The 18530-nt window shown below is 42.8% G+C and overlaps 1 protein-coding gene across 2 annotated transcripts in view; it reads right to left on the bottom strand.

The window, feature by feature from the left end:
* The window catches only part of KATNA1 (katanin catalytic subunit A1), a 116633-nt gene that overhangs the window by 12302 nt on the left and 85801 nt on the right, over positions 1–18530 (bottom strand). For both annotated transcript variants that reach the window (XM_075339789.1, XM_075339790.1), the window contains exon 7: positions 7691–7849. In XM_075339789.1, the coding sequence (XP_075195904.1) occupies positions 7691–7849 (159 nt within the window). The remainder of the gene's footprint in view (positions 1–7690; positions 7850–18530) is intronic.

Here is an 18530-nt window from a genome sequence, read left to right as displayed (position 1 = left end):
GTAAAGGGGGTACATGCCGATTTTTTTAATTATTTTTTATTTATTTTTTTAAAAAAAGCCTCCTGCAGTCCCTCTTATTTTGATAAACAGCCAAGATAAGAGCACGGCTGGGGGCTGCACCCATATGCTTCATCTGTGCTGGATATCATTATATGGGGGACCGTATGCCAATTTTTTAAAAATTTCTTTTGATGCTATAGCAACGCACAGTGTCTGTGATTGGTTGCAGTCAAACACGCTATCACACAGGGTGGGGGCGCATCTGAATGCAACCAATCAGAGACGCCGGGACTGCTGGTGGGCGGGGTAAGCAGTGCATATGCATGAGGTTAATGAACGGCATCGGGAGTAGCATTATAGCAGTGCGGGAGACTGGTAAGTATAACGCACTTGCTCTTATTCCCCTATCCCTTCTACCACCATTTTAAAGCGCCAGATTCTGGTCACCATAGACTTATATGGGGATCGGCATCCAGGCAGATATCTGGAATCAATTCTGGGCCTAAACGGTTTTGTTTTTTTTTTTCTTGGTAACCTGGTTGAAGCCACGAGTCCCGGGTATCTTCTAGGGGTCCGCCCATCACTAATCACCACCCCTTTTGCCCCATTGAAAATAAAAATTTAAAAGATACACCTATTCGGTATTGCCACAATTAGAAATATCCGATCTATCAAAATATTAAATAAATTAATTCAAATCGGTAAACAACTTAATGAAGAAGAAAAAAAAAAGGCGAAAATTAAGTTTTTTGGTCCATGCAACATTGCAATAAAAGGTGATCAAAACATTGCAACAACCCAAAAATGTTATCAGTAAAAACAGCTAAGTACAGCTGATTGGACTGGCAAAAAAACAGGACCGGTGGATCACTGCTCAAAAAAAAAACAAAAAAAAAAACCCCGATCCGCTCCGGAATCTAGTGCCCATATAAATCAATAGGGACCAGAATCCGGAGATTAAAAACGTTGGTGGAAGGGATAGGGAGGTAGGAGCGCGCGCGGTCTACTCACCGAGGCTGTGTCATAGCGGCAAACTCCTTCCGGGTTACACTTTTCCCTTCTGGAGCCGACAATTCAATATTCACTGTTTTGCCCCACTAGCACGTGTACTTCGTTGCAGCTAGACGCGCCCCCACTCTGAATGGCAGCGTGTCAGCTGACTGTAACTAATCACAGGCGCCAGGACGGCCGGTGGGCAGGGAAAGCAGTGGAAGTATCTGCAGGTCAGTATGGTAAATGTGCATGTAGACAGAAACACATGCGGCCCGCTCCTGTCAGAGTGTGCGGCTGTGTCGGTGATGCGATGTCAGACTCGTGCAAGTCTGGTCGGGCATGACATCACCCGGCACGGCCTGCCGCTCTCTGAACATGAGGTCCCCTCGTGGACAGGCTCCCCTGAATCTCCTCTGCACAATCGGTAAGCCCTACTCTTTGGTCCACTTACATAACTTATATTGCGGTAGTGGTCATGACCACTTGATGTAAATTACACTATACGCCTAAGTGCATCGAATTGTGACCCCACTACCTGCTACATTCTTCACTTACACTTTATATTGTATGTTGCCTTTTTGAGAGCCTTACCTCAAGTCAGGGTGGATAAAAATATATATAATTTTTTTTAAAAAAATAAAAAAAAAAATTGGATTTTTTTGATTTAAAATCGGATTTTTTTCAATAAACTGCTTTTTGAGGAAAATATTTTACCATCCAAAGGTTCTTCCATCATGAGATAAAGCTGAGTTGTTTAACTCAGTAGAATAAAGGCTGTATATGTGTAAGATTCACAATGCCATGCTCTTCCAGAGGTTTCTGTAGGATTAGTGTGCAGTTTCTCTCCTATATTATCACAGACGCTCGCTTTACTTACGCAGCTCTCAAAACTGAATTTGACTCCGCAGAGGTCCCAGCCTCTTCTTCACGGCAAAAATATTACAACATGAACAGAGTTGAGAAAAAGACCTTAATCCTATTGTTCTACAAACCTATGAATACAGAATCAACCCCTTCAGTGCCAAGTCCAAGAAGTTAGACAATATGTTTCTGATTGTTTGGAGTGGAATAGATCTGCACAACATAAGAAGAATGTGAATCTAAGTGTGAGGAGGAGGAAGGGCAAGCAGACAAGAAAATGAAAGTGAAACTTTGAGCACAATACTGCAGCATAGCCACAGACAGACAAGTCTGGATCTGTTTGTGTGTACGATCTGAGGTTTATTACATTCTTTCCTTATAATGGCAGCAGGCCGTAAAAGAGACCCAGTTTGGGAATATTTTAATGAAGCTCCTTCGCCTATCGGTAAGGCAGGCATGCGTGCAAAATGCAAACGATGCAACAAAGAGATGCAAGGCCTGGTGGCGCGAATGAGGCAACATCATGAGAAGTGCAGTGATGAAGATGACCAAAGAAACACTTCTGAACAGGCAGGATCTTCAGGTTGGTAACCATTTTTATTGAATCCTATTTCTAAAGACTGAACTGTCATGTGTGAGAAAAATTATATTTCTTATTATTACTGCATGTTACTGTCATTTGGTACAGTTATGAAGAAAAACAAATATTCCTTTTGGGGCAGGGGCAGTGATGTGTTGTGTACAATAAGCAGAAATTGTATAATAAACAATAAAATAACAGCATTGACTTTTTTTTTTAGGGGAATTCATGGATTCTGGAAACTATCCACCTCTATCTACAGTTTCAGAGTAATCTATCCAGGATAGTGCTTCATTAGCAGCAGCATCATCATCAGACACCCACAACCACATATCACCATCACCCAAAAGGAAGAAAAAACCTTTACCTCCTGGAACCACCATAGATAGGTTTGTGATAAGAACTAGCAGATTAGAAAAAGAGTTGATTGATGAAAAAATTGCCCAGTTTATTTATGCAACGAACTCTTCTTTCCGTCTGACTGAGAACCCACATTTCATTAATATGGTTCAGTCACTGAGACCAGGATACAGTCCACCCAGCAGAGCTGATGTTGCAGGGAAACTGCTGGATCAAGTGTATGACAGAGAAATGGAGCAATGTGCAACAGCTCTGGAGGGTAAAATTGTTAACCTAAGTATTGATGGGTGGAGTAATGTCCACAATGATCCTATTGTATGTGCTTGTATAACAACAGAAGAAGGTAAAGTCTTCCTTGCACAAACAACTGATACGTCAGGAAATGCACACACAGCAGAATACTTACAAGAAGTGGCAGTAAAAGCTATAACGACATGTGAACAAAAATTCAAATGTCTAGTACGCAGTTTGGTCACTGACAATGCTGCAAACGTATCCAAGATGAGAAGAGATTTAGAAGAGCAGGGAGGGAATACAAAGCAGCTAATAACATATGGTTGCAGTGCTCATTTGCTGCACCTCTTAGCCAAAAACTTAAGTGTTCCAGAAATAAAGGCTAATGTTGTTGAAATTGCTAAATACTTCCGTAATAATCATTTTGCTGCAGCAGCTCTGAAAAGGATGGGTGGAACCAAGCTAACGCTCCCACAAGATCTTAGATGGAACTCTGTGGTGGACTGTTTTGAGCAGTATATCAAAAACTGGCCTATTCTGATGACACTTTGTGAAGAAAATCGAGATAAAATAGATGGCACTGTCACGGCCAAAATCCTCAACATTGGGCTTAAGAGAAATGTTGAACATATGCTGAGCTTCCTGAAACCCATCTCTCAAGCTTTAAACAAAATACAGAAAAATAGCTGTTTTATTGCGGATGCTGTTGAAATTTGGAAGGAACTGAGTGAACACTTAAAAACAGAACTACACATGGACAGAATTAAATTACAAGTAGCAAACAAACGAATGGGACAAGCACTGACTCCAGCTCATTTTTTGGCAAATATTGTCAATATCCAATATCAGGGTCAAAACCTAAGTGCTGAGGAAGAGGAGTTAGCTATGACATGGGTATCCAGCAATCATCCATCTTTAATGCCAACTATAATAAACTTCAGAGCTAAGGGGGAACCATTCAAGAAATATATGTTTGCTGAAGATATTTTAAGGAAGGTCACACCAGTAAACTGGTGGAAGTCACTTAAGCGCTTGGATTTAGAGACTGTTCAAGTAATGATTTCACTTTTAACAGCAGTAGCTTCTTCTGCAGGCGTTGAAAGAATATTCTCTTCCTTTGGACTCATTCATTCTAAATTGAGAAATCGGTTGGGACCCAATAAAGCAGGAAAGCTTGTTTTTCTTTTCCAGATTATGAATAGGAACAAAGAAGAAGATGATGATGAAGATGACGACAAGTGAGCTACAGAGGACAGCAGGGACAGTAGTATTTAAGTTTTTCATGTGTCGGCTGGGCTGACAGTCTAAGTTTCTTAAAATATATATATTTTGTTTAGCCAAATTAGTTAACAAACATGGATGTTTGTTTAAGCAAATAACTTATGCTGTAATGTTGTTATTGTTTCAGTTGAATAAATCTATTTAAATTGTTATTAAGGTCAGGATTATTTTTCTCCTTCCTAAGTACAACAGAACAGTGGTGTCCAAATATGAATGATTAACCCATTAAACTGGGGAGAAAAAAGTAATATAAAAAGTGATTCTAAAAATCTTCATCTACTTGCATGTTAAAGTAGCAAGAACTAGTTTAGGTAGAAACTTTGATTTAAATCACTGATTTAAATCAAGCCTTACTGACTAGTGATTTAACTCGTGATTTAAATCGTGATTTAAATCAGTTCGATTTAAATCAAATCCACCCTGCCTCAAGTGTGCTTTTTCATCTCCCAATATATAACTGTTGCTTGTGCTGCTCTTTATCTTCAGGTTTATGGGACCTTTGTGAGACCCCTAGGGTCTTGGTTCTCGTGAACCATTGTTGTGCTTTGGGGTATTGTTATCATACATTTTTGACTATATATATTATCAATATTGGTTATTTTATTCTGATTGCAATCTCTTGCTCTCTGATCCAAGTATTTGTATATCTAAGGATACCTTCTACAGATGCCTTTTTATCTTGATGACATCTATACAGATTTTTTTATATATATATGTCACTACATTTTTTCTGTATTTTGTAACCAGCACTCAGGCACTTTAAAATTGATCTACCTGTCACGCTGTACAAAGGCTAATAAGTCATAGCATAGCATAATCCCCACTAGGTGGCAGCAGAGTAGTGAAGGAGAGACAAAGAAACACTGTAAAGAAAAGGCAGCTGAAGTATAGCAGAGTAACTTCAGCAGGCAGTAAACAGGCGAACGATCAGGGGGCAATAGATTAGTCAAACAGTCAGGGTCTAGCCAGGAAAGTTGAGTCACAGCAAAGGGAGGATCAATATCAAAGTCAGAAAACAGAACCAAGATGGAAGGCGGGAGATCAGGTATGCAGAGGGAAACACAAACAACAGACAGGAGAGAGAAGTCAGGGACCAGAACAGGCAGACGAACGGGGTAGGTTCAAAGTCAGGACACAGTAGCAGGGAGACAGAACAGATCGGGAACACTCACCAGAGCCAGTATACAAGCTGCAAAGCAGAAATATCACTGGCAGTGAGCCATAGGTAGGGAGGCAATATATAGCATCCTGGAATCCAGAACGAGGCAAGGGAAGTTAACCTCTGACCTGACCAGGCCAGAGATGGGTGTAACTAGCAGCAGGGAAAAGTCGGCCTGGATCATGACACTACCATCATTTTTTCATGTGGTTCATGGGATCCTTGTGATTTCTCTCCATCCTTTGCTTTTTTCTGTCCTGTATACTAATTTTTTACATTTAATAAATTATTCTTATTGCACGTATCAGCTCTGTTTTCTCCTTTTTTTGTCAATTGGTATTTGGAGGGTGCTGTCTCTTGGTCATTCTGGGGGGCTTACTTATGCCCTTTTCCAGTATGACCTGCTTGAGACCTTAAGGTGAAACCAAGTGGCTCTTTGTGTGGATCGTGCAAGTCTGCCATGACATCAGCCGGCACGGCCTTCTGTTCCCTGAACATGAGCGTGCATGTCCCTAGAAACACATGCATGCTCCTGTCAGAAGAGTGTATGGCTGTGCCGGTGATGCAATGTCAGACTCGTGCGAGTCCCTCGCAAGTGTGACTACGGCCTAAGATAAACCACATGCGGCTTTTTTTTTTAAATTTAAATAAATAATTTAAAAAAAATAAAAAAAAACAACCCGTGCGGTCCCCCCTACTTTTCATCCCCAGCCAAGATAAAGCCAGCTGGGGGCTGGTATTCTCAGCCCGCAGCTGCCCAGTATTGACGCATCCATTAGATGTGACAAACCCAGTGCTTTACTGGCTCTTCCCAATGCCCTGGTGCGGTGGCAATCGGGTAATGAGGGGTTAATAACAGCACACAGCTACTACTAAACCCTAGGTTATGATGGAACAGGCATCTATGAGATACCTGCATCACTAATCTTTAAGTGACAGTAAATAAAGACAAACAGAGAAAAAAAATCCTTTATTTGGAAAAAAAATACAAAAACACACCCTCTTTCACCACTTTATTAACCCCCAACACCCTGCAGGTCCGGTGTAATCCACACGAGGTCCCATGATGACGCATCCAGCTCTGCTACATCTCACAGCTAGCAGCCATAGAGAACGACCGCCGGCTGTGAGTGTAGCCTATAACTGACCCGCGATGACCAATGACTGCAAGCAGACACTGTCACGGGCTGGGGGCGCGTCTGACTGCAACCAATCACAGACGACAGAACGGTCGGTGGGCGGGGAAAGCTGCGCAGTACAGGATGTGAATGCGCGACCTGGAAGCAGTTTGCCGCCATGACTCCGTAAGTATGAAACTCTCACTTAATTCTTGTTTTCTTTATTTTTCAATTAATTTCCCCCAGTGCCGGAACCAGACCGTGCACCCGTATCCCGGGTCCAGCACCCGGGCATCTTTTAAACCTTGCGGATCTGGACCTTTACAGTCCAGATTCATCAGCCCTACAGCTCAGGGATCAAAAAATAAGCCATCACTTACTTAACCCCAGATCCTGAAAAATAAAAATCTTACGGTTCTCGGAAAATGGCACCAAAAGCAAACTTTTTATTATTTTACAAATTTCTGAATTTTTTGTTCACCACTTAGTTTAAAAGAAAACTATACATGTTTGGTATCTATGTATTCTTACTGACCTTGAAAATCATACTACAGGTTAGGTTTAGCATATAGTGAACATGGTAATTAAAAAACCCAAACAATTGTGGATATTGTACTTTTTTTGCAATTTCATCGCATATGGATTTTGTTTTCCTGTTTTACAGTACATTATATGGTAGAATGGTTTAATTCAAAAGTACAACTTGTCAAACAAAAAATAAGCCTTCATACGTCTATACTGAAGGAAAAATAAAGTTATAGCTTTTGGAAGAATAGGAGTGGAAAAGAAAAAAAATGGAAGGGTCATGAAGGGGTTAAAATTATTTCTCAAGTAAAGATAGGTTGTACATAAATTTGGTCCCCTTAAGGTATTTTATTAGTTTGAGCCAAAATCATTTAATTCATAAAGTGATCAGTAAAATGTTTTTGTCACTTCTATTTTTTTTCCCAATGAAACAGTATGGAGCGCTTGTATGTTTTATAGGACAAATTGTATTTACAATTACAAACAACATTAACAACTATTTTGATGGGTTTTATTCAGCAGTTAGAGCTATTTTAAATGCACATAATGGATTAATCTATAATCAAAATGAAGGTTTACCATTTCAAACAAAAGACGGACAAGCTTCTCAGATTCTCCTCTGTATTTGGATGTAAGTGTAGAGGATGAAACATTGAAAAATGTAGTCTTGCATTCTGTTGCAACAGCTTTGGCTAAGAGAGTCTTCCCTGTTCCCGGTGGTCCAACCATTAAAACTCCCTTTAGAGAAGAAAAAAGAAATTTCAAATTGCACATATCATATCTAATGCAGTAACCACTAAAACTATAAAAAAAAGGGGTATTGCCATGTCAGCCATTCATCAAGTGGCCAGAACTTCGGCTGGCCATATTGTTTCTGTAACTCCTATAAACTGCTATAAATGTTTAAGGGGTTGTTTGGTATGACAAGTCTGCAGTCTAGGGAGTGACTGCAGACTCCAAACATTTCATTGCTTATCTCTATCTAGTTGGATTTTGGCTGGGAGTATGCACATATGACCGCTGTTCCTGGCTCTCACACAGTGCACGCGATGTGCGGAGTAACAAGTTAGAAAAACTTGTCATTTTAGATATAGACCTTTTAAGACACTTATAGCTCAAGCAGCTTGGGGAATTCTAAAGCTCCAACCACTTTTGTCTGGCATATAGGGATACTTAAACTAACAACTGCAAGTGCTTTTTAGCCTTCCCCCTCAAACAAACAAAGAAAAAAATGATCATAATAATTGAACCTAATGGGTATCTGGACAGATTCTGAAAATATAATTAGACTTACCAGTAATTTGGTTTCCAGGAACCCTCCACGACAGCACCACAAAATGGAGGGATAGGAAACACAAAAGAGGTCAAATAGCATCTCCCGGCAGTCTATCTCCAATGTTTTAGAGGACCACGCTAGCATGAATTTTTCACATACCGTATTTTTCGCTTTATAAGACGCACTTTTGTTCCCCCAAATTTTGGGGGAAAGTAGGGGGGTGCGTCTTATAAGCCGAATATACGGGGGGAAGGGGGGTTGTGTGTATATATACATATTATATTGTATTACATTATATAGATAGATAGATTATATATATATATATATATATATATATATATATATATATATATATATATATATATATATATATATATATATATATATATATATATATATATATATATATATATATATATATATTACACACACATACATATACACGGACACACACACACACACACACATATATACACACTGCAGGGTCCGCTCTGGAGCGCTGCTGGGGGCAGGTGAACGCTGTGGTCGGCAGTGTTAGATCTCATGCTCCCGCTCATATAATATTCACAGCCGCTGTCCATCACCGTGGTGCTGAAACTGCACTGCAGTGACGGGCTGGGGGAGCGGTGTATATTATATGAGCCTGCGCCCCCCTGTGATCACACATGCACCCCCTGTGTTAGATATGGCCCCCATGCTGCTGCTCATCCTAAAATCAAAAAGCTTTACTTACCCCCTCCAGCGTTTCTCCCCCGTTTCTCTGCTTCCACTGTGATCAGGCAGGCACGCAGAGATGAAGTCACTCTGCTGTGCCGATCACATAACCGGCACTAAGAACCAGGAAGTGGAGGAACAGAAGCACGGAGGGAGACAGGAGGGAGATCAGCGCTGGAGGAGGTAAGGAAAGAGTGTTTTACTATGGGCAGCAGCATGGGGGCGATATCTAACACAGGGGAACGTGTATAATCCATAGGGGGCCATAGGCAGCACAGGAGAACGTATGCAATCTATAGGGGGCCATAGGAAGCATAGGGGAACATATGCAATCCATAGGGGGCCATAGGCAGCACAGGGGAACGTGTGCAATCCATAGGGGGCCATAGGCAGCACATGGGAACGTGTGCAATCCATAGGGGGCCATAGGCAGCACAGGGGAACGTGTGCAATCCATAGGGGGCCATAGGCAGCACAGGGGAACGTGTGCAATCCATAGAGGGCCATAGGCAGCACAGGGGAACGTGTGCAATCCATAGGGGGCCATATGCAGCACAGGGAACGTGTGCAATCCATAGGGGGCCATAGGCAGCACAGGGGAATGTGTGCCAGCAAAAGGGGGCTATATTCAATAATGGGGGCCATATCCAGATTAAGGGGGCTAATTTTAGGATGGGGGGCTATGAGGGACATATACCCTATATGATTTGTTAGATGGACACTGGCATTATAAGATGGACCCCATTTAACATTAAAAAAAAAATTCTCTTTTCCTTCACCAAATTTGGGGGTGCGTCTTATAATCAGGTGCGTCTTATAAAGCGAAAAATACAGTATTTATTTACAAAAAGTAACACTGGATAAATACAAATAAGAAGGGAGGGAACTACCTGTGCTGTCGTGTACAGTTACTAGAAACTAAATTACAGGTAAGTCTAATTCTATTTTCTCTAGTCACTCTCCATGACAGAACAACAGGCAAAATACCAAAGAAATAATGCCAGGGAGGGATAATGGCCTGGAGAACTTTTCACCCAAAGGCCAAATCTTCATTGGACATTATATCTAATCTATAATGTCCAGGAAATGTATTGACTGTGGGCCAGGTAGCGGTGCTGTAGACCTGCTCGATGGAAGGACTAGCTTTCTCAGCCCAGAAAAAAAAGACAGTGTCTTAGTGAAATGAGCGATAAACTTCCCTGGAGGTGATAGATTCTGGTTTCATATGCTCTGTATATTGCCTTCTTATTCCAGCCAGCGATGATACTCTGATGGCTTTTTGCCTTTATTTTGAGGGTAGTACTGAATAGACGTTCTGATTTTTCCTCCAGGGTTTTGATAGTAGAAGATAATTATGCACCACTCTGAGAACATCTAAAGAGTGAAACTCTTCTTTCTTGTTTGCAGGGTTTTGTCAGAGTGAAGGCAGGACAATTTCCTGAGCCATATGGAATTCTGAAGTTACTTTAGGTAGAAAAGATGTATCCAGCGGGAGAACAATCCTGTTTTCTAGAATTCTTAGCTAGGGTTCCTGGATTGAAATTGCCTGAAGATCACCGATTCTACTGACTGTTGTGATTGCAACTATGAAGGCAACTTTCCAGGATGCTCTATTCAAGACTACCAATGGTTCAAAAGGTGAAACTGTTAAAACCTTTGAGAACGACATTCAGGTCCCACGGTGGAATCAAGCTGTCTAATCTTGGCTGTAAACTGGAAGTTGCCATCATGAATTTTCATATCCAGTGAAAGCTCGCAAGGTTTTTCATGAAAGAATGAGCTTAAGGGTATGGTTCCACTTGCATATAGCTTCCGATGTGAGATCGCTAATGTGCTAATGACCCTCTGCTGTGTAAGTCAGCAGAGGGTCATGGGACTGTGATGGGATCTTGCGATCGTATCACAGCTGTGGAGAAGAGGGAGCACTTTCTCCCCATCTCCTCCGCAGCATGTCTCTGTGTACATCGCACTGCAGTCGGATGACATGTGAGTGCAGTGCTATGTTTCACACACTATAAATAAACTTGTATGGGGGTGCGTGAGCCGAGACTCAATGCCAAACGCAGCATGCTGCGATTCATTCCCCATGCTGCTGTGGCATGAGAAATCAATTGCAGATGGACACTGTCCTACAGCTTTGCACTAGAGAGAGCAATCCGATGTTTTATCAGATTGCACTCGTACATGCAAAATGCAAGTGGAACTGTACCGTAAGGCTGAGACCTGTACCTTATGGACGCTGGTGCCCAAAATCTTCTCTAGATCATCTTGAAGAAAGTCCAGAATGTGGACTAAGTCTGGGTGGAAGGACTCTGGAGGTCTAGATCCACACCATGATAAAAAGTCTTCTATATCTTGGAGTAGATGGTGTTTGTTACCTGCTTTTTAGTCTTTTGCAGGGTACCAATGACTTGGTCTGAAAGGTATATAAGCTCTTAGTCTCAAGAACACAGAAGCCATGCAGTCAGACGTAATATCTTAGGATCTGGATGGTAAATTGTAACCTGGTGAAGAAGATTGTAGACTGGTGGGAGAATGAAAGGACCTTTCAGTTTTAGACTGTTTAATGCCCCTATCCAACTTTTTATGACCAGAGAGGTGATACCAGGACTGCTCGACTCCTGATCTTCTGTAGAATTCTTGGTAGAAATATGATTGGTGGGAAGGTCTGAACCCCCAGGGGTGTATCAAAGCGTCTGCTGCTATACAGGCGTCGCTTGGGTATAAAGAGAAATGTTGGTCTACTTTTGCATTCTGCGTGCCTGCAAACAGGTCTATCTCTGGATAGCCCCATGGATAGCCCCACTTATTGACTAACATCTGGAAGACTTCCATATCCAGACGCAATTATCCTGGTTGTATGATTTCTCTGCTTAGGAAGTCTACCTGAATGTTGGTGGAGCGCTGAGAGGGAGAGGAGATGTTTTTCTGCCCAAGAGTAGATTTCTGAAGAAATAGATTTTACATGTTCGTATTTTGAACTCCCCTGGTGACAGCGGTAAGTTACTGTGGTTACATTGTTGGATACGATCTTCTGCTTTCAATTCTCTGCAGTTGGAAGATTGTAGACTGACATCATTAGTCCAAGTTCCCTGATGATAATTCTGGGAGACCACAACTCCCCATCCTTTCTTGTTGGCATCTGTAATGACTTGTCAAGAGGATACTGAAACCAGGAGACCCTCTTCGTCAGGTTTATTGGTTGGCGTCACCAGAAGAGAGAAGATTTCACCTGACTGGGCAAGGAAATCCTCTTGTTTAGGTACCATGGGGATTGCTCCCAGCAAAGGAGGATGAAAGACTGCAGAATTCTCGCATGAGCCTGAGACCAAGCCACTGCCTGAATGCATGAGCTCATGGACCCCGTACTGACATTGCGAACCTTACTGATACTGTTATTTGATTTTGTAGGACAGATATTCTGGATCTTATCTAACTCTCAAGTAGGAATGATGTTTGCTTCTGAGAATCTAGTAAGATATCTAGAAATTACTTTCTAGAAGAAGGTACAAAATTGAACTTCTGATGGCTCATTAGGCAATCTGGGGATGTTAAAATCTTAAGGGTTCTTTGCAGATATTCTCTTAGTACTAGTTTAGATGATTCTGTTACTAGGAAATCATCGAGATATGGAACCTATCTGATGTTTTGGTTCATGATGTATTACACCATTTCTGCCATAATTTTTGTAAATACGTGTGGAGCCGCTGAGATCCCGAAGGCTACGACATGGAACTGGTAGTGCAGTACCTGTTGGCCTTGAGTGACACAAAATCTTAAGCATTTCCTCTAAGCTGGATGGATAGGGACATGATAATAGGCATCCAGTAGATCAATAGTTGCCATGACACAATTCTATCCTATCAGGGAAATTGTCGATCTGATGGACTCCATCTTGAAACTTTTGCAAAGGATACGCTGATTTAGTGTCTTTAAGTTTATGATTATACTGTAGGAATCTTTTTTTTTTTTTAATGCTATGAAGAACAAACAAGAATAATGACCCTTTCCACATTCAATTTCTAGAACTGGGGAGATCACTCCTAGAGATTTTAAATTTTGAATGCCGTACATTAATTAGAGAGTTTGATAATTTCTGGGATGTTGTGTGGCATATCTTCAAACATTGTGGAGGATAAGAGAATTCCCTATACATCCCTTCTCGGACTGAATTCCAGACCCTACAATCTGAAGAGATATTCTGCCACTTTGGAAGGAACCTTGAGAAACAGCCCCTCACTTCTCTAACATCATTGTCTTGTCATTGGTTGTTACCAAAAAAACGGTTACTTCCTCTTCCCCCTTTAGGGTAACTCCAGTGACCTGACTTCCCTTTCCCACAGTATTGAGAGATCTCAGTCTTCTTTGTTTAAAGTAATGATTTCTTCTTATCCGATGCCTTCTCCAATAAGTCATCCAATGCTGGATCAAACATGTATTTTCCCCGATAGAGAATGGAACACATTCCCATTCCATGACTTGAGCCCCAGAACTTGTTTTGTTTCATTTGATAATACTAGAACTGACTGCAACTCTCACTGCTTCTGTGGAGACATTTGCTAGGAACCCCATAACCTTCTGAAGAAGAGGAATGGATGCTAGAATATCCTCTCTCTTTTTTTTAAATTCTTTATTTTTAAGACCGACTCGAGAACATACAAAGTAACACCTGCTCCACAAAGAGCAGAATAACAGATTTCAAATATTTAACATTGACATGTAGCCTACCCTTCCGCATTACTGTACATATCTAGTCACTGCAACTGCTCAAGTCAGGCCCAATTTAATCCTTTTATGAACCAACCCAACAAGGGTAGAATACAGAACATGGAAAGAGAGAGCAAAGCCTGAAAGGAGTTTAGAACAGGTTAAGAGAAAGAGGTAGAAAGGGGAATAGGGGTGAGGGGAGAATAGGGGAAGATAGGGGACAAAGAAGTGAGAAGGAGGGAGAGCGAGAGAAGAAAAAAAGACGAAAGGGGGAGAGGAGAGAAAAAAAGAGAAAAAAAGGGGGGGGAAAGTGTTTCCCCAGAGCCTCACAGCAGCCGTGGAACAGAGAGTAATCTGGCGTATTCCGCCGAGTAACTGAACTCCAACCATGGAAACCAGGTCCTATGAAAATCTTCCTGTCTGTCATTGAGAGAGGATGTCAGGTCCTCCATGTGCCTTAGGTCGTTAATCCTTGAAACCCACTGTGCCAGTGTGGGGGGGTTAGAAGACTTCCAGCCAAGCGGGATGCAAGACCTGGCAGCCATTACCAGAAATCTAAGCAAGGAGCGCTTGTATCTAGGAGCTGGGAGTTCCGAAAACTGTAAGATAAACAGTTCCGGACCCAATGTCTCAGCCGTGCCGGTCACCAGTCTAATTACCTCCCTCACCTCTGACCAAAACCGTTGCAAGGAAGGGCAGGAGCAAAAGAATATCCTCTCTCTGAGTGACCAAGGAGAAATGATTTTTCAGCTAGTTCAGCAACACATGTTGAAACTACGTTCATCCTCAATGATAATGCTGATGTCTCCCATGATTTTCTTAACAGGCTGTCCATTTTCCGATACATGGGATCTCTGAACTGGGAAGAGTCTTCAAATGGCAATGTTGTCTTCATTGCTACTTTGGCCAACTGGATGTCGACCTTTGGTATTTCAGACCAACATCTCGCTATTTCTTCTTCTAACAGGAATCTGTCTTTCAGCTCACCAAGGATTTCTAGGCATCTATCTGGAAACTCCTATTCATCTGTCACATATTTTCATAAACAGGAAACACCATTATCTTTTTGGACTTATGTCCTCCAAACATGTCGTCCTGAACAGTTCAGAGTCGTTTTCTCGTCTTCTACCTCCATAGTACTTCTTACTTCTAAGTAGTTGATCCATGTCTTCGGACGAAAAGTAATATCTTTTGCCCTTTAGGGACATGTCTGGAATGGAGCCTAGCTCACCTTCTTCTAGTAATTCCTCAGAGATGGAAGCCTGTTCTTACGAGTCTGAATCAGATTCCTCCTTGAAGGCAAATCTTCCTTTTCTTAAACCCTGATGGTGTCAGAGAAATGGATTGTCAGAAAGAAGAAAGTGAAGATTGAATTTCCTGGCATAACATCCCTTTAATTTCCTCCATTCATTTTCTCTATGCAGCTCTGGCATAACAGTTTCTTACAAGAAGATGAAAGGTTTTCTATTTTTAGCACAGGTGGTACATTTGTGACTTGCAGTAACCAGAAAGAAAAAAACCCCATATAAAATATAACCTTTAATATTAGTATAATGGGTGGGGATAAAGCTAACGCTTATGGGCCCTAAGCCTGTCCTTACCTAGCAATGGAGGGTATGACACCCTAGGGTTGTGGCCCCATTCACCGACGGGAAGCCCTAGTGGTTCATAGTACACCCTACACTATACAAAAAGTGCACCACACAAAAGGGAAAAAGATATTGAAAAAAGTAAGTCAAAATTGTACCATAGATAATAAATGACTCATCTGGTTAGAAGATCCATCAGTCAGGGTATTCAATGGAAGAAATCGTCCCGGCTTGGATGAGATGCCTCCACCTGGTCTTGGAAGTGCCCTGTGGTTTTAATGTGGTTCCCTGCTTGAAACAAGGAACTATGCTGCTGCCATTTGGACCTTACAGAACAGAAATTCAGCTAACCGTTCCACCTTGGAATGCAACTGGAAGTGACATCACTTTCGGACCTCGCCAGCCAGGAAAAAGAGGGGAGGAGTAAGGCTAGAGAGCTACAGGAAGCCCTTGGCCTGGCCACCATTCCACTTTGCCACTTAAGAATAGGAGGGCGGGGGTGTGATGGTGGGATATGGGAGAGGTGTATCTTGCTGTACAGATTCCTATTTCAAGCATGGTTCATTGTCTTATTTGAACTACTTCTGTGTACATTACTATTGTTGTAGGTAATCACCCCCTATAGTGCAAGGTTGTAGCCTCTTGAGGCACTTCCATCCCTGGGAGTAGGGGGAGGTGGGCCTAGAGTCCAACTAGTGTAAACTCTCTGCTTACCTTTGAGATTCAGTCAGTCTGTGTGAAACTTGAAGAAAGAAGATTGATCCTCTGGGAGGGAATAGCTGAGGCTGGATCTTAGAGCCGGTGTATGGACAGTTACAGATTGGAGATCAGTGGCCACGTGGGATTGCGTTTTGTTGTTCACCTGTTGGACTCAAGGAACTCATATAAGGACCATTGCTCTATTTTCCCTGGCATCGGAATACCAGGCGGTGCCCCTGGATCTTTTATTTTGTTGTGGACTCCTTGCAGACTTTAAGGATCTATATTTATATTTGGTGCTTTATCTTTGTGGTTCCAATAAAGCCCTTTGGATTGTTCCTTGGCCTGTTGTCCCTCCTTGCTCTGCTGTACACCCCGTCACAAACTGGTTGGCAGCGGTGGGATTAGAGCAGAAGGAATGGAGGACAACGGCCCATCAACAGCTGGAACCAGAACCTCAGAGTACAAGAACTGGACTGTGGTGAACCTACAAACAAAGGCCCGTGAACTGGGAGTCAGCTACAAGGGACTCTCCAAGGAGCAGCTGATTGAGGCGTTGGAAGGAGTTTGCTTGCAAAATGACGCTGAGGAAGGATCCTCCCAGCAAATGGAAGAAAGACGGCAACCGGAGGTAAATACCCAAAAAAGTCAGTGGGTTGTGTGGTACGAGGAGGAGATGGCCTTGCTGGGAGAGGAGACCATCATAGAATATAAGATGGAGGTCATGCGTGGAGCTAAAGAGAAGGAGCGCAGGATGGAGGAGATGGCATTGCTGGATAAGAAGCTCACTGTGGAAGCCGCTAGAGGATCAAGACAGACTGTAACCCCAGCACCCACCATGAGGGAACTTCCCAGAGTGTCCCGCAAAGACTTCAAGCAGTTTAATGAGGCTGCTGGTGACATTGAGGGCTTCTTCCAGGACTTTGAGCATCAGTGTCGATTAATGGAAGTCCCAGAAAGGGAGCGCGTCCGGCATCTGGTTGGGCTCTTAGAGGGTGGAGCTGCCGCCGCCTATACAGCTATGGACCCTCGGTGGAACTGTGAGTATGCGGATATTAAACAGACTATTCTAGAACATTATGCTGTAACGCCAGACACTTACAGGACTCAGTTCCGTACTTTAGCATGTGATGAGGAAGTGTCTTTCAAGATGTATGCCCACAAACTCAAACATCTGTGGCATCATTGGCTGGAGGCAGAGGAGGCCTTAACCTTGGAGACCGTCCTCCAGGTCCTCCTAAAAGAGCAGTTTTACTTCAAGTGCCTCGCTGAAATCCGGGAATGGGTGTGTGAAAGGAGACCAGCCACTGTGGAGGAAGCTGCAGCTCTAGCTGATGAGGTGCTCACTATCAAGCCTCAGTGGAAGAAGCTGCTAGCAGAGGGAGCAAAAATGACCAGCTCCCCAACACCAGAGGTTCCTTGTCTTTCAGTGCCCAATGTTCCTCGACCTCCTAGATCACCACCTCATGTGGATACCCATGTGTATGTGCCTCCAGTTGTTTCTACCACATTTTCTGGAATGCGACGAGGAGAGAAAGTAGAAGAGCGAAGATGTTATAGCTGTGGGCATCCCGGGCATCTGCGGGCCATATGCCCATCTATCCCATGGAGTCATCCTCCAAATCGACAACCACCTCCAGCACCTGCACCTCCCTATCAGTCACCAAGGTCTCCTACCTACTTCTCCAGAAGGCAAACTGGAAGGAGTGAGACGCAGCGCAGAAGTTATCAATGTGGGCAGCCTGGTCATCTGCAAGCTCACTGTCCAGGTGTTCAGAGGCAGAACAGCTGCAGACCACCTTTGCCTGTCCATTATCTACAGACACCCTCAACAGGAGAAGAGCTGGATTCTGGCCCTGATGATTTGCCAAGTGATTCTGATATGTTGACTTCCCTACCAGGAGTCTATGGAGTGCGAGCCACAGCCACCCGTTCTTATGATCTTCAGCATAAAAATCTACAGGAGGTCGTGCTGGATGGCCAAAAAGTTGTTGGCTTTCGTGACACTGGGGCTTTTCTCACCATAGCAGATCCCCGAGTAATTCAACCAGAAGCACTTCAAAAGGGAACAAGAATTGCCATTGAATTGGCTGGAGGTACTCAGAGATATATTCCAAGAGCAAGTGTAACCCTGGATTATGGCTTTGGGGCAAAACAATGCATAAATCGGTGTGATGAGCGGCCTTCCTGCAGACATTCTCCTAGGCAATGATGTGGGAGATATACAATGCCGATTTGTGGGTGCAGAAAGCTGAGTTTGAGTGAGGGAGGACACAAAAGGAAGCTTGTCCTTCCAACCCTATCACTCTACAAGGGATTACCTACAGCTTTTCCATCCAATACAAGTGTGGAAGCCAACACCAGAATACTGATGGACTGTCCCAGCAAGAAGAACCATAGACTATTCACAGCTGAGCAACATGGAAGTAAGTGA

The sequence above is a fragment of the Anomaloglossus baeobatrachus genome, chromosome 3, assembly GCF_048569485.1.
Source record: "Anomaloglossus baeobatrachus isolate aAnoBae1 chromosome 3, aAnoBae1.hap1, whole genome shotgun sequence".
In the NCBI taxonomy this organism is placed as follows: domain Eukaryota; kingdom Metazoa; phylum Chordata; class Amphibia; order Anura; family Aromobatidae; genus Anomaloglossus; species Anomaloglossus baeobatrachus.
This window is presented reverse-complemented; position numbering and strand designations above follow the sequence as displayed.